General features: G+C 44.3%; 1 protein-coding gene across 4 annotated transcripts in view; it reads left to right on the top strand.

Moving 5' to 3' along the window:
* Nucleotides 1–15,238, top strand: part of DNAH1 (dynein axonemal heavy chain 1) — a 72,279-nt gene that overhangs the window by 4,216 nt on the left and 52,825 nt on the right. For 3 of the 4 annotated variants that reach the window (XM_085590626.1, XM_085590625.1, XM_085590624.1), the window contains exons 2-15: nt 717–867; nt 1,427–1,499; nt 3,975–4,149; nt 4,637–4,793; nt 5,316–5,448; nt 6,401–6,562; nt 7,084–7,336; nt 8,574–8,731; nt 9,591–9,802; nt 11,044–11,339; nt 12,359–12,509; nt 13,084–13,277; nt 14,149–14,374; nt 14,991–15,110. In XM_085590626.1, the coding sequence (XP_085446752.1) occupies nt 757–867; nt 1,427–1,499; nt 3,975–4,149; nt 4,637–4,793; nt 5,316–5,448; nt 6,401–6,562; nt 7,084–7,336; nt 8,574–8,731; nt 9,591–9,802; nt 11,044–11,339; nt 12,359–12,509; nt 13,084–13,277; nt 14,149–14,374; nt 14,991–15,110 (2,421 nt within the window). In that variant the 5' untranslated portion in view covers nt 717–756. Of the gene's footprint in view, nt 1–716; nt 868–1,426; nt 1,500–3,974; nt 4,150–4,636; nt 4,794–5,315; nt 5,449–6,400; nt 6,563–7,083; nt 7,337–8,573; nt 8,732–9,590; nt 9,803–11,043; nt 11,340–12,358; nt 12,510–13,083; nt 13,278–14,148; nt 14,375–14,990; nt 15,111–15,238 lie in introns of those variants that run through there. The other variant, XM_085590627.1, reaches the window with a different exon arrangement.

Below are 15,238 nucleotides of genomic sequence, written 5' to 3'. Positions count from 1 at the left end.
AAGTCTGAGAGCTATTCTTAATTGGTATCTCTCAGTGCACAAAGGTTTTTATAAAATAAAGTTGTACAGCTGTGATATTTGCCTGGACTTGTGTCTCCCAAGGTGGAAGAGCAGAAATTATTTGTAATTTCTGAGCAAAAATGTCCCCTGCAGGAGGAGAAAGATGGGAGCTTCTGGCAATATTTTAATATGTGTTAGGTGATGCTTAAACATCTGTCATTAATTATTTAAATGAAAGAGGCAGACTTAGACTTGGGAGTAGCTGTGTTGGTATCCTAGGCTGTAGCCTACTTCCATTGGAGTCAAGTGTGACTAGGTTTTTAAGGGATTTGGGTGCAGCAAAGGTAGTACTTCTCTTGTAGTCCCAGTTTACTCAAATTCTCCTGGCAGCCTTTTGAATGCTGCCACAGATCCAGGAAGCCACTGCAGCTTAAGGAAAGCAGCTTTTCATGTGTATACTGCTGGTTTTCCCGCTCCAAAACCCATCTGGAATAATAAAGCAATCTCTTTCTCCAGGGTTAGTGAGCCATTGAGGCAGCCACATGAGTCTGATGGCCCCCAGGTCATGAAGGCAGCGGTTGGTATTGAGTCAGGGGATCGAACTTTCCGTGTTACCCACTCATTGTAGCAAGTCAAGGCTATCCAGCACTGTGGGAGGGTGTGGAGGAGTGCCAAAGATGCAGTGTGTGACAGGCAAAATGTCTTTCCACTCACAGGAAGCCCAGGGTTACGTCACAGTGTTGTTCTCCTGAGAAGATGGAGAAAGCAAGGAAGGATTTGAGGAAATTTGTGAGTAGGAGCCGTCCTAGTACCAGCAGTGAGGCTTCTGCTGATGTCCCTACTCCAGGAACCTCCAGTAGCTTGAGGGTAAGTGCGAAGAGCAGTCCTTCCTCCAGCACTGTCCTGAAAGTAAAAGACTGATGGTATAGCTGGTGTAGACATATAGATATACAGGCTTCACCCCAGGTCCTAGACCTTCCTTTGCTCAGAGGCCTTTGTGCAAGACCTTGATCTTTATAAAATGAAGCCATGAGGCTTATCCTGGTCGGAGTTGTGCTGCCTTTCTCTGTAGCCAGTGACAGTGACAGCACTGTCACAATTGCCTGGGTTTGGGATGGCAGTATGGCAGGACACGCTTGTGGTTCTGGTGATATATGGTAGTAAAACCCTAATGACTGGCTGCCTAATCAGCCTCCAACATCCTAAGCTGATATCAGGCCAAATGCTGCTGGGAGATCCTCTGCCCCTGTGCACTGGGCTGAACTTTTCAGGTATTTGTGTCTCTGAGCCTTTTCTGACCATTACTCACAGTCTCAGTTGTCCCTAAAGATCTGGTAAAGTCAGTCTTACAGTCCCACTTTGTACCTCCATGATCCCTACTCACACTATGCCACCACTGTTCTCTGACACTTCCCTCACATTCCAGGGTGCTTCTGCTGGCCCCCACGTGTCCCAGTCTTTGGTGAACCAGGCAGGCCAGGAGCAGCACACCCCTAAAGGTAAATACACTGAGAGGGAATGTGGTGGGGCAGGAAACTGGGCCATAACTGTTAAGGTTGCCTATAGTGGGCATGCTGGAAATTAGGCTGCTGCCTCTGGGTTTGTGCTCTGCTTTCATTTTCAGTGCTCAGGAATGGTGCTGAGCTGCTTAAATATCCCATGAAAAGTGAATGTCATTTAGAGGTGCAGCAAAGTGATCTGAGTGGGTGGTAAAACCCTGCTTCCTTTTCTCCTGGATAGATCCTCTTCCCCCAGGGTTCAGGGTGGACTGTGCTGGTGCCTGTGGGAGTTCTGGTCCTGCTGCCAGGAGAACACTTAATTTGCATGTGTTCTTACTGTGCATGGAGCCAGCAGTGTCCCTTTCCTGTGAAAATCATAGAGTATCCTGAGTTAGAAGGGACCCACAAGGATCATCAAGTTAAACTCCTGGCCCTGCACATGACAACCCCCAAAATGGGACCTGCCTGTGAAAGCTGTATTTGGGATTTAGGTATAGCCAAAATCATGGCCTTCCCTCATTTATTTATTCTGCACCCAGCTGCACCCCAGAGCAGATTGTTCTCCCTAGATGCAAGGGTTGTCTGTGTGTACAGAGCTGCTGGTGCCACCTGCTTACAAAAACTTGTGTCATGGATGCTCAAATATAGGAACAGAGAATGGTTGAAGATTTGCCAGCACTCTCCTGGCCCCTAGAGCACTCCTGGGGATATGGATCATAGACTGGCAGTGGGTGGGAAGAATGTGTGTGTGTGAGAGGATTTTAGAGAAAGATGGGAACTGTATATACCACCCTCCTGTGCTTAGATGTGACATTTATTTTCATGAGTGAGGACAAATGACTGCTTCCTCAAGTGAATCTTGACAAGCTAGACTCATCTTTAACAAGTGGAGACAGAAGTCTATTTATGATCTGCTGCTTCTTCAAGGGGGAAGAAGCCATCAGGTTGGAAATGTAAATGCAAATGAAACACTAAGTATTGACATAAATAGTTGATAGTGCACAAAGTGCCATAATGGATGGTGCCACAGATTTGGCAACAATAAAGTGACTAAATTAGAACAGCTGTGCTCCTTGACAACAAATACAAATCAGGGCCATTCTGTGAAGACCCCAAGCAAGAGATGCACACAAGGCTAAAGAGCTGCATTTTAGAGATTCCTCAATATTATGTTATGGACCATGCAAGTGTTAAAAAGCACATTGATGCCAGCCTAGCTGCCCTTCCTGAGGAAGGGGTAGAGAGAGAGAGGAGCCAGTTAGTAGCTATTTCCTTTAGTCTCTAAGCAGACAACATACAGCTACAAGGCTTGAGTGAGGGGCCATTTTAGAAGGACAAGGGAATGACCTCTTAGAGGACCCTTCCTGTAATTAACCATCCTGAAACATGTCTGGCTTTAACATTATTGGCTGCTGTGCACAATTGCTTTGAAATCAAGGGTCACATCCATGACTCCAGAAGCATATGCAACACGATGAACAGTTGGGTTCAAAGCTTGACATTCAAAATACCCAATTCCAAACCAGAACATTAAGTTTCTCCTTGATAGAGTGTGAAAGTTCATCAAAGGAAAATCTCTCTCACTCCACTAAAATCTATTTTTAGTTCAATGCTTAGCTCTGTCTAGGGAATAGTGCTTTTTAAAGCTTGCATGCAATTACTTAATTTAGGTTAAGCTTCAAATTCCCAGTTTGCTGCTGTTCTATTATTTGCAACTTGTTTAGCAATATAAACAGTTTGGTTTATTTATGGGGTAAATGACATGGTTTAATTTCTGCCAGTTCTTGGAAATGTATACTTTTTGCTTAGTCCAAATTTTTGTTGAAAGCGTTTGGCCAAATGGTGAGATTGTTGGCTGCTTAACTCAAGTTTTTTCTCACACCATTGCTGATGTGAGTGGGTGGTTTGATTGAGAAAAAGCTGAGAAGAGAGAGGTTTGTCCCAAGGTGTGAATAGGCACTTCAGAAGACAAAGATGACCTGTGCATCTTCTTTTCCCCTGTAATATTCATAAACCATTTATCACTACCTTGACCAAATTCCTGCCAGCTATGACTGACTCTTGGTCTCAGGGCCCCACAGAGAGGCAGGGGATCCCATCCCTTTCTGAGGGTGATGGAAGCTGTGCACTGGAGACAGTAATTGCCCACTATCACATAGAGAGTCTATAGCAAAGCTAGGAATAAAACAGAGCTCCTTAGAACCAGGTCAGTGCATTGGCTTCCAAAAATCTGCATGACAGTAATTCCCAGTGGAGTTTTCTTCTATGCCATTATTTTGATACTGGAAAACCATAATCACATACTGTAGCAGGAAAAAAAGGTCTTTCTTTCTGTTTCTAATTTGATGTCTGCTTGATCTCTCTTACAAATCTAGTGAATTCTGCAGACAGCCCAGTAGACAGCAGAGTCCTCCTCTCTGTGTGAATGTAAGGTGATGCCTTGTGGTTTCAGATGTGTTTCTCTTTGTTTCTTAGTTACAAAGTTCAGGATGCCTGGGAACTTAAAAGGTCTCATGGAGAAGCAAGTGGTTGGACCATCCACTGAGATCCTCGCTGAGTCAGATTTCCCTGAACAATCATTTAGGCCCAAAGTGCAGATGCCTTTCAAACGCGTTCCAGGGCAAAACCCTCGGAAGGTTGAAGTAGAGAGGTAAGTAACCAGAAGGTGGCTAGAGGCACCATTGTGGAAGGGACACAGCAGATTAGGGTGTTGACTTTTGCTTTCAACACATAACATGTCAAAAATCCTTATCCTGTAAGGCAGTAGTCTCCAAAGTGGGGCATGCATGAATTGCAGAGGGTGCAAAAGACAATTCACTGGGATGTGGGAAGAAAACCTTTTCTTAATAGTATTTATATAATCTTTTTGTCATTCTCTTTTTAATTTCTGGGGTTGTGTATGCTCTATAATGTATTAGTAGTGTAGTACAGTATATAATTTATAAATTGGAGTAACTGATTGTTCTAGGTCACTTTCACTGAATTATTTTGTGCTATAAATGAAGAAATAGACGCTGATGCAATGTATACTAAAAATGTTTTTACTGATAGGGGCGCACAGTGAAAAAGTGGAGCTGTAGGCATGGGAATGCTTATAGGCACATTAAGTGGTTATTTTCTCTTCTGATGTAAACCAGGAAGAGACGGATGTATCTCACCTTTGATATTGCTGAACTCCTGGCCAGCAAGGGGATAGACTCCAATCAGCTGATGCCAAGGCACTATGACCCTGACAATATGCCATCTATTGAGGAGACAAAAGATTCTGTGTTTCCCATCTACCTCCCATTAAAGGTAAGAGAGCACGTTTGGTACTTGTGATCTGTCTCATTGCTTATACCATAGGAGGTTTCTGAGAACATTTAGCCACTATTGACACAACAAGCAGCAACACAAGGAAATGCTTTGGAGCTGGCTTGGGCACTGAAGGGTCTCTACAAGATGCTGAGCATCTTCTGCAGGGTGCCCACAACTTCTGTCAGAACAAATAATCCTTGAGAGTGCTTCTCGCTGGCCTTTCCAAAGGAAAGGTGTCTTATGTTTCCTTCTGAATGCAGTAGTCAGCAGTATTGCTGCAGGAAACCTCTCCAGGTGTTGGTCTGTTCTCCCTAGCAAAGGGCTGGAGGTACAAATACTGCTGTTTGGGAGAAAATTGTCAACCAAATATCAGAACAGCTTTTGCACCTAGGCTGACTTCCATATTTTGTAGCCCATTTAGGAACTGCATGTTAATGTTTTCCTCTCATGAAATTTTTTATTGGGTGTTTTCTTCTTTCTGAAGTAAACCTTTATTTTACTCACGTCCTTGCTTTTTAGGTATTTGACAATGATGAATTTGACTGTCGAACTCCAGAAGAGTGGATCTCACTAGGTCTAGAGCCAGGATCTTCTGACAGAAAGCCAGTGCCTGGAAAAGCACTTTTACCTACAGATGATGTACTTGGACATGGTAAAACTTGAATCAGTTCCTGCTCAAGCAGGACAACACTAATGGGTACAAGCCCTTTCAGCAGAAGGGAACATGTAGATTCTGATGAGTGTAGCTCTGAAAAACTGTATCTCATTCTGGCCAGGCTCAGGCAGTCAGAGCAAGAGACCAGAGTTCTCACTGACTGCCAGTCCTGCCCTAGACCATTTCCACATTTTTAGAAGTTGCCTTTGCCTTTTGGCTTTTCATCAGCACAGACAAAATTTCTCTTCATTGATGCATAGCTGTCTTCATAGAGTTAGGTAACTTGCACATGGTATGTTCTGCCTGTATTTCTCTGCAACTGCAGGATCAGAAGGATGAGTTCAGACTACAGTGAACATACAAATAGTAAACCTGGGCCAAATTAAGTGACGTGGACATTGTTTTCCAATCATTTGGAGCCTTCTCAACGAGAAGGCATTACTAGGTACAGTTGTACTGATGTCCAGCTCTGGCTACAGCTCACATTAACACATTTTCAGTAGCTTTAAAGCATGGAAATGGGCATGTGCAGCTCTGGAGCAGCCTCCAGAGGCCTGACTGTCTGCAAAACTGAAGCATAAAACATAAGCTCTGTGTATTTGGGCAGCCAGCACGTGATGGCTGATTTCTGCCTGCAGCCGTCTTGGGGAATACCACACCTAATCACCCCTCATGTTGAATGGACAGCATAATGCTGTCCTGATCTGTGTCCATACTGATATCAATATAAATACATATCTGTCTGGTGTGTGCAAAACGTTGAAAATTCTAAGCTGTAAGACCTAAGTTCATTATTTAATTGATCACAGCAGAAACTCTGTGAGATTGACTGAGATTCAAATGAGCAAATGGCTTTGACTGTGGCATCACCACTTGGATCAGGAAAGCCCCATTTGCTGTAGCCTCCGAGAGAATGGACTAACCCTGTTTTAATCCTTGGCTCTCTCAGAGGACCCCAAAAGCCAGGAGCTGATCTACAAGTGGATTGCTGTTGGTGTTCTGGATTATGACAAGGAGACAGACCTCTACTTGGTCCATAAAACAGATGAGAAAGGTCTGGTGCGTGATGAAGAAGGGAGACCAATCCTCAATGGAGGAGTAACTCCAGAAGGTGTGTTTCAAATAAGGTCTTTTGGGACCTGTCATATAGTCCAAGAGCCAGTTCATTACCCGTGTTTGTCCTAGCTGGAGATGGGAAGGACACCAAGAAGTCATTTAATTCCTTTCACTGTTATCTCTCTTGATATGTGTCAGTTTAACTTGTCTGAAAAAACCTCCAGGGAAGAGAACTCTACATCTTAATTTGATCCCATTTGAGGTTTTCCCTTTGTAGACACCTTTCTTTTTATTTCTTCTCCCATCCTTCCTGCCTCCAAGAAAAGGAAAATGTTAGGCTTTCTGGGTCAATGCCATTTTGAAAGGGAATGTGGACAGATTAAAATGAAGTACCCTTCTCCTGAAACGTTTAGAGCTGCTCCTTATCTCTTGCTGTCCTCAGCTTTGGCCCCTCATTTTGATCTCCTACAAGCAACCCAATTATCCTGTCTATGAAAAAGCTGCTGTCAGCACTGCAGGCCATTCTGAGTTTTGTTTTCCCTGCAGCCTCTTGTAAGCTGTACTTTGATTTCCCAGGAAGAGCTCCGTTGTTGCCATGTCAGTACTGGGTGCCACGAGTTTGCCTGCAGTTCCTGGCCGAGGATCCCCAGGTGTTCGCGGAGCGCGTGGCCTGCGCCGACAGCCTGCGCAAGAAGACGCAGGGGCTGCTCATGTACCACTTGTACGTGGACTGCATGCCCACAGAGGGGCTGGACACCATCAGTGAGAAAAGCCTGCAGAGGGTGAAGCGCTTGGCTATACACACTCCCAGACTGAAGGATGAGAAGAGGTAAAGCACCATGTACACATCTGGGGCCTCAGCCTTCAGTCCATAAACATTGTGGGACTTGATGGGCTACAAAAGAAGTGTCAGTGGAGGCAGGACTTGAGCAGCCAACTCACAGACCATGGATCTCACCTGCCTTCCATTCTTTGCACACCACTCTGTTGCCCAGAGTGGCATTAGAAGGAGGCAGATGGCAACCCCAGGGACATGTGTACAGGATGGGTGGTTCTGTCAGTGTTCCCAGCAGAAGTAGTTTCCATATGCAGACCCACCAAGCCATGCTTACACTTGCAGTTAAATGGCCTTCAACAGCAAGAAGGTTGACAAAAATGGCATGGCTGACCTTGTTGTCCCCCTGTGCTTTTGAGGAACAGATCAGTCATTGCTGTACTAATCTGCAGATCACTCATTGTCTCCAGAGACCTGGCTGTTGTCTGCTGGTGACCCTTCTACCTATTAACAGCTGCTAAAACAAATCAAAAGATCTGCAGAGGGGAAGGCAAATAGAACAGGAGATCTCCACCTGAATATAATAGAGTATCTCTTTGTGATGCAGTTCATATTGGGGAGGCATTTTAATGTCTCTGGGCTGATGAATCATGAGCCACTGATGGTGTTGCTGGGAATCAGCCGTGACTGATTGCCTTGCTCAGAAATAGGAAGGTGTGAGGAGCTGCATGGTCTGCTGGCCTGAACTGGAAAGTAGGAGAGTAATTAGTCTCTGTGAGCAGAAAAATAGGGATAAAGAAAAGTACTCTGCCTGCTTGAGGTAAAGGATGATGATTTCCTAAGGCAAATGGAGCAGGGTTTCAGCACTTATGTGAGTGTTCTGGCTGAGGAAATGGACAAGAGGCATTCAGCAGGAGGCAAATAGGAGGCCAGCTTGGATAGCCCAATTTTTTCAGAACTGCCAGCTACTTTCTTTAGTTGGTGGCTATTTCTCTTTCCATCTGTAATGTTTCTACCCAGTGGAGATGTTGCTTTAAACTGAAAAGACACTTACAAGGGCTACAATCCTAGTGCTCACTCCCTGCTTACCTCTGTCATTAAAAGTCCAGTTGATACCTTTGCTGGCTGCTTCATTGTCTGCACAATTCTCCTGATGTGTTGAGTGGTAGAGGTGGGCTTCTGGGTAGCACATCTGGGAGGGAGGGAGAGAGGGGTGGAGTTTGCAGTAAAGCTACAGACATACATGTGCTCAAACACCATGGGTTCTCGGTGTTTCTGTGTCTTGTAACAGCATGTTAGACCAAATAAGCAGCCTGGAGAAAGAAGTGAAATTAGACTATAAACACACCATGAACATGGTCAGCTTTGACAGAGTTGTCGCTTCCAAACCCCAGATGTTTTCTTTTGTTACCCTTCCAGACAAAGAGGAGAAAGAAGCACCAGAGAAAGGTAGGGGACATGGTGAAGCAGTTTGCATTCAGTGTGGTTACCTCTTGTCTTTAATAGGATTCCTGGTTTGCTGTAGAAACTCTCAGGTTCATGGTAGTGATAAGAGCTGACAAGGGGCAGCAACAGGAGATTATGTGAGACTTTTGACTATATCTCCTCTTTTTTAGGGTATATTTGCATGTTCATGTTATCTCAGTATAATACATTAGAACTCATCAGCTAAGCTGCAGTAACTTTGCAAGTGTTGCCTTAATGGCAACACTTAATGGCACTTAATGGCAAGTGGTGCCTTAGTGGCACCAAATGTTTGGCAGTGTGATTATCTTACCTCTGTGCTGGGACTGACTGCCTTCTCTTTGCTGTGCCCAGTTGGGAAATGCCTCAGGTGTAGAAGAGGGCTCAGGCTCCTTTAGAGTCCTAAACAGGAAGAAAATGGCCCCAGTAAAAGATGGGAGGGCAGGGAGGGGGAGGTGAGCATATTTTATGCGCCTCAATCTTCCAAAAGCAGGAAGGCCTCGAGTTGCCTCACAACTGGCCTCTCACAGATGAGATGACTCAGCTGTGCCTTGGAGCCGCAGTGGGAGGTTTCTTCAATTCCAATGTTCTATCCCATGGAAACTTCATGAGCCAAAGCCCTGGGAAGGTCAGGCACCAAGACAGCACCTCAGCCCCTAATGGGAGGCTGCAGAAGGTCTCTGCTGCAGAGCAGAGACTCCTTCATCCAGTCCTCTGCTGAAGCTGCTGCATTAGAGCAGAGTCCTTTTCACAAGTGCTTCCCAAAGGGATCTGTACTCTGTTTTTAACAGAAGCTGAAATGGATGTTGCAGGCAATGACATTATTTCTTTTTTTTGGTGCTAGGGCTCGTCTCTATCCCAGACTATCCTTTCCATAAACGACAGAGAGAATTCAACCTTCTCTCACTCCTGACCAGGCCAGAAGTCATCCATCTCCTTCCACAGGTACAAGATGAGTGCCACAAGGCAGCTGTCCTGTCTCTGTTTAACACAACCATAACCAAAGTTGTCTCTCTGGAGGAATTTGAAGAGATCCAGACTCAGACCTTCACTCAGGTGAGCAGAGGTGTGAGGGATGAACACATGGAGCAGGCAGCAGTGCTGTCAGTGTGTATTAGACAGATGCAGCAGCTGCAGATTCATCTTCTTGGAACTGATGAGCTGTCAAAGGAGACATCATGTTTGGGGCAGGGAGGAATTTGCATGTGCTTGTCAAATTTACTGGGATATGGGGAGAATGGGCTGAAAGAGTCAAAGTGCCCTAGTTAGGATCAGCCAATGCTGACCATGCTCTTAGTCATGTGTTAAACAGGTGCCCATATAGGGCTGCAGCCCCTCTTTCCTCCACCTTGTTTATACTCAGAAGTACTGGTTGGCACTCAAAAGTTTCTTTTTTTTTCCCTTTTATTTCTTTTTCTTCATTTCCCCATCCATCCAGCTGCAAGGCACAAGATCCTTGATTTCTCCTGAAACACTCATGGGAATAATGCTTTTCTACACTCTATATTCGTTATATACTTAATTAAATTACTCTGTTTGCAATGCCAATAGAGAAAGTAGGACAAAAATTTGCAGCTCTGTGGTAATTCCCACCAGAGGATCTTCATGTCCTCAGATTGAGGGCAACCCATTGCACCCTCACTCCATGTGGATGTGGCCACATGGAGTAACTTGCACAGGGTTGCACACTGAATCAGTGGCAGAGAATGTGCTGGTCCTTCCTAGTCCCATGCTGTTTCAGCTAGGCAGTGTTGCCATCCACTCAGTGACTAAGGTTCTTTTAGTACACACAAACAGCAAGCTGCCTATGGAGTAGAAGTGACACTCGGTGGCATTTTAATAAATTAAAATACTGCAAACTGCTGCTGCCCTTGGCTTCTTCTGCTCTTTCTTCTCACTTGTCAAGAGAAGACAACATTCTGTCCTTTACGTGCTCATCATACTGTCTACACAACTTTTTGTGAGGGACCCAGACACAGGCAGCTCCAGGGATGCTGCTCTATAGACAAGAGGAAGGAAAGGAAACACTGTGAGTAAAACAGAGAATAGAGCACTCCCACTTTTTAATATCAGGCTTTCTTTTTGTACGTCTTTTGTCTGTGCAGGAGATATATGACCAGGTTCAGATGCCACATGTGTGGCAGGGGGGGTTTGAGAGCTACTTTTAGCTACCACAGCTCTGAGAGAACAGTTTCCTTTCACAGCAGAGAAAGGTCCAACAGCCCCAGTTAGTAGCTCACCTTGCCATACTGTTTTCCCTCAGAGGATTACTCAGCTTGCTTTTTACTTTGCCCTAGGTTCAAGTGTTTCTCAGGGATACTTGGATCCCTACCATAACGACTGCGATTAAGAGCAGCCTTGAAGATGCAGACAAATGGTTCAACCTGGAGGAGAGTGACTGGGATGCCTACCAAAGGTCCAAGCTGCGTAAGCTGATGGAGCGCATCAGATTCATGCTTCAGGACTCTCTGCGGTACCTGGTCCAGAACTCGCTCGTCAGCTTCACCCAGTTTGTGCTGGATGCTTGCCAGAGTGTCCTGAATTGCTCAAAGGACATGGAATGGGGGGATGACATCACCAACAGTCCCTACATGTAAGAAAGAAAGAAAAATAAGGGATTGAAAGAGCAGAAAAGTGTTGTGTTGTTGTCTTTTTAACTACTGTTCTGTGAGCAAGCTTTGCTCTGTGTGGGGCCTTTATGCTGGGCAGTTTTCCCTAATCCTCCACCTGACATGTTCACTGGAGTATGGAAGAAGGACACAGAGCTGGCTGCTCTGTTAGCACAGCTTTCCAGCTGCAGTTAATGATATGGAGCAGCCCATCAGAAACAAGGTCTGCTGTTTTGATATACTGTTCTAAAGATCAGCCACCTCCAGTGTTCTTGGGGGAGCAAATTGTTATTGCTAATTTTTTTCTGGATGCTAGGAAGAATACCTGGAGCATGGTTCTTAATTCCATTCTTAGATGAAATGTCAGAATTAGAATCTGGCCTAGGATCTCTAAAGAATACCAAATTTAGGTTATCCCAGTGCCTATAATTTTGTTCCATTGGATATTGATTTGAGGATTTTTGCTTTTTATGGTATTAAAGAAGGAAGTTAGAAATGGAAAGCCAGAAGAAAAGAAAAGAAAAGAAAAAAAACCCTCTGCCACTCAAATGGGGCGTCTTACCCTTTAAATCAGTGGAACTCTTGACACTGACTTCAGCTAATTCTGAGCCAGGCTGGTCACATGCAAGATTAGAAATACTAATATAACTTCCAGAAGGTGCATTTTAGGAGTATATTGGAGATACTGAATGGCTAGTTTGAAAAACACCTGCAGTTTTTCTGTAAAGCAGCTCCAATTCTCAAGATAAGGTTGTGACTTTTGGGGATCCTGATATGTCATGATTGATGGTTCCTTCACCTTTGATAAAAAAGAGTTCTCAGTGTCTTTACTGTCAAATTGAGAACACAGTGTTTTATGTCTTCATCTGCATGAGACAGTCCTCTTCTTCTCTGCTTTCCTTTCCTGTCCAGCAGGCATTTTAGTATCAGCACCAGAGCAATACAGTTGTGTATCATATTCTCAAAAAGCATCCCTGTTCTTTCTTATCTCTTCCCACCACAGGCCTCAAAGGAATCCACTCTTTGTAACAGTCATTGAGTTAGACAGCAGTGGTGTCCTCTTCAACCCCTCTGTGGAGAGTGTTGAGACATCTCTCATTTCTCTGTTCAACAATGGAATCCTGGCCACTCACAGTATCCCGCAGCTGGAGCAGGTGAGCACTTCTGCATCAACAGTGATACAGCTGTGCACGTGTCAGTGCGTTGCAGCTCAGCACAGACACCCCTGAGCTTGTACTGAGGGAGGGAGGTGCAGAAGTGGCTACTTGGGAATTCAGTTAAATTAATCTGGGCGCAGCACTATGCTAATGCAGTTTTATTCTAATAGGGTTTCTCCAATGTCCCCAGCCTTGTAGCTCTTTTGTCTGGTGGTTGTTTCTGCTTTGGTGCTGCAGGTTCTGTGAACACATTGACACTCTGGTTGCCCTGAGTGCATGGTGACTGGTAAAAGCAGACTCATAAAGGAAATAGCATTGTTTCCAGTTTTGTTTGATGCAAGTCTCTTCTGCATATGCATCCTTCTGTCTGCTACTGCGAAAGCCCTGTCTCCTTAGATCCTCATTCTTTGGGGAGAAGGGCACATAAAACTGATCAAACAATTCCTGACACAATGTGGACTGTGGACTGCAAGAGTTCCCAAAGGTGCCACCAGGGATTGCCTTGCCCCTCTCCTGAAGAGGCACAGTTAGCTCTGTTTGTCCTGAAAGACCTCTCTCCTTCCTCTTCCAGTACGTGTTGGAGAATATGGATATCACAGGCACCCCCATGCTGGAATCAGTGGGTTTGCAAGAGCCAAAAGTAGAAGAGCTACGTGAGGCTCTGCGCTCTGCCATTCAAAAGACTTGGATACCTCTCCAAGCCTACAGCAAGAAATATGAGAAGTTCTTAGAGATAAATAACAATGACATCAAGTACTTCCTAAAGTAAGTGGCTTCTGACAAAACCCCTGTGACCCCAATGACAAGCCTTTGTGGAAGCAGTTGTGTGGATGTGCTGATGTGAGAGTGTGGGGCTGTTCTGAGACCACGTGCCTCAGATATGAGATCAGGCCCCTGTCAGAGGCTGCCTTCAGTCATGGGTGACAGTCCATGCTTTTAGAGGACATTGGTGGTGGCATTGGGAATTTCTTCTTGTCTCTGAGAGCAGTCACATTCCTGTCATGCTCATCAGTGTAATTGGAGATATTAATGGCCCTAAAAATGAATCATCCTGTTTGAGAATCCAGTTAGCATACTTGACTCTGACCTCCTTCCTATAGTGTCTGCTAAGGCTGATAGCATTCTGTAGAAAGTAATGTTTTCTTTTGTTTCAGCCTCATTGTTTTCATTGCCAGAAATCTTTGCACCTATTCTGTCCTTTAGCCTCTGTTTCTTTAATGGACTTCTGTTTAGGTCTTAAATTTTCTCCAAACAGTGGGAATGAAGCCCTTTTCTTATTTTTTATCCCGGCTTGATCAATTTACAAATCCCATCTGAGAAATTCCTCTCTCTCCCCGGAATACACTAGAGTGCCTACCCTCCCCTGAAGAGCCTCCTGATCTTACCCTTTTTACACTAGTCCTTTTATTTTGTCTCTCCCTCTCTTCTTGCCATATTTATTCTTTCATCACTTTTTTCTACTCCTATTCTTCAGCTAAAATATTTGTGCTCTTATTCCACTCTGCACCTATTGTGTAAGTGTATGCCTTAATAATTTAATGTCTTGATCCTTTGATTGGACACAAACAGCCTAGATGCTCAAATATTCTTAAGGTCTAAAAAGCCTTTTTTTTTTTGTTGGTGTTTTAATTTACAGACAATATGAAGAGCAATTTCCACCTACTCAGGAGGTGACGAAAATAGTAGATACATACCTGTCTGAAAAGGAGACTCTGGACCACCTTCTACCTAGTTCTATTATCATTGGCCCCTTTCAAGTCAGGATAGAACATATTAGGCATAGTTTGTCTGATAAACACAAAGCACTTGCTGTTGCCATGTTGGACATGTTGGCTAAAACCCTCCATTCACAGGTGCAGAAGGTAAGTTAACTGGTTCAATGTATTATCTATCTCTGTCTTGTCTTGTCAATGTACTTTTGAAGTGGCTGTGTTTTTATGAAATGACCAGAAGGCCACATTAATGAGGATATTTTTAAAGATCACACTGGACTGATAATTTAAAATTTAAATTATCAAGGACATATGCAAACTCAACCAAATGAAGAATTAAATATATTTAATAAATTACTTGCCTGAAAGCTGTAGCTCTTGAGATTAAATTCTTCAAGAACTTGCCATTTTACAAAAGGATGTTGGTGGATTGAAAAGATCTGTCTAGTAGACAACTGAAAAGTCCTTCTGCTTCCTCTGAGGATAAGTGGAATATAGGCAATTGCCTCTGCCAGCTAATTGTCTAAGTCTGTTATTATCATCATTTTCACTACATACCTGCAGTTCCTCTTCCTCTTTTTTTTGGCAGTCTCATTCTGTTTGAACTCCAATAAGATGGATGGGAAAAGAAAAAAACAGAACAGGACTGTGTGCTCATCACTTAGTCCACCTTCAGAATGGGAAGTGGGTGGATCGGGGCAGGTTTCCCAGTTTGTCTGTTAGTAATTGGTGACTTTTTGATGGTCTTTGCTTTGTCCTGCTGCAGATCTGTGAGGCATATGAAACCATCAGCATCAAAATGCATGAGAGACCAATGAACATCGAGGAGTTGGTTGAGCTGCGGGACTGGCTGAAGGGAGTGCCTGAGCAGCTGGCAGTGCAGGAGGTAGGCTAGGCTCTCATTTGGACAAGGACGTCAGGGGAGGTGAGGAGGAAATTTGTCAATGCAACGTGTGGTGTCTCAGAAGCAGAACTCCAGTTTTTTTACTTGCATGTCTTTGTGTGCAATGCCAC

This window comes from Lonchura striata, chromosome 12 (assembly GCF_050655825.1).
Source record: "Lonchura striata isolate lonStrDom1 chromosome 12, ASM5065582v1, whole genome shotgun sequence".
NCBI lineage: Eukaryota > Metazoa > Chordata > Aves > Passeriformes > Estrildidae > Lonchura > Lonchura striata.
This window is presented reverse-complemented; position numbering and strand designations above follow the sequence as displayed.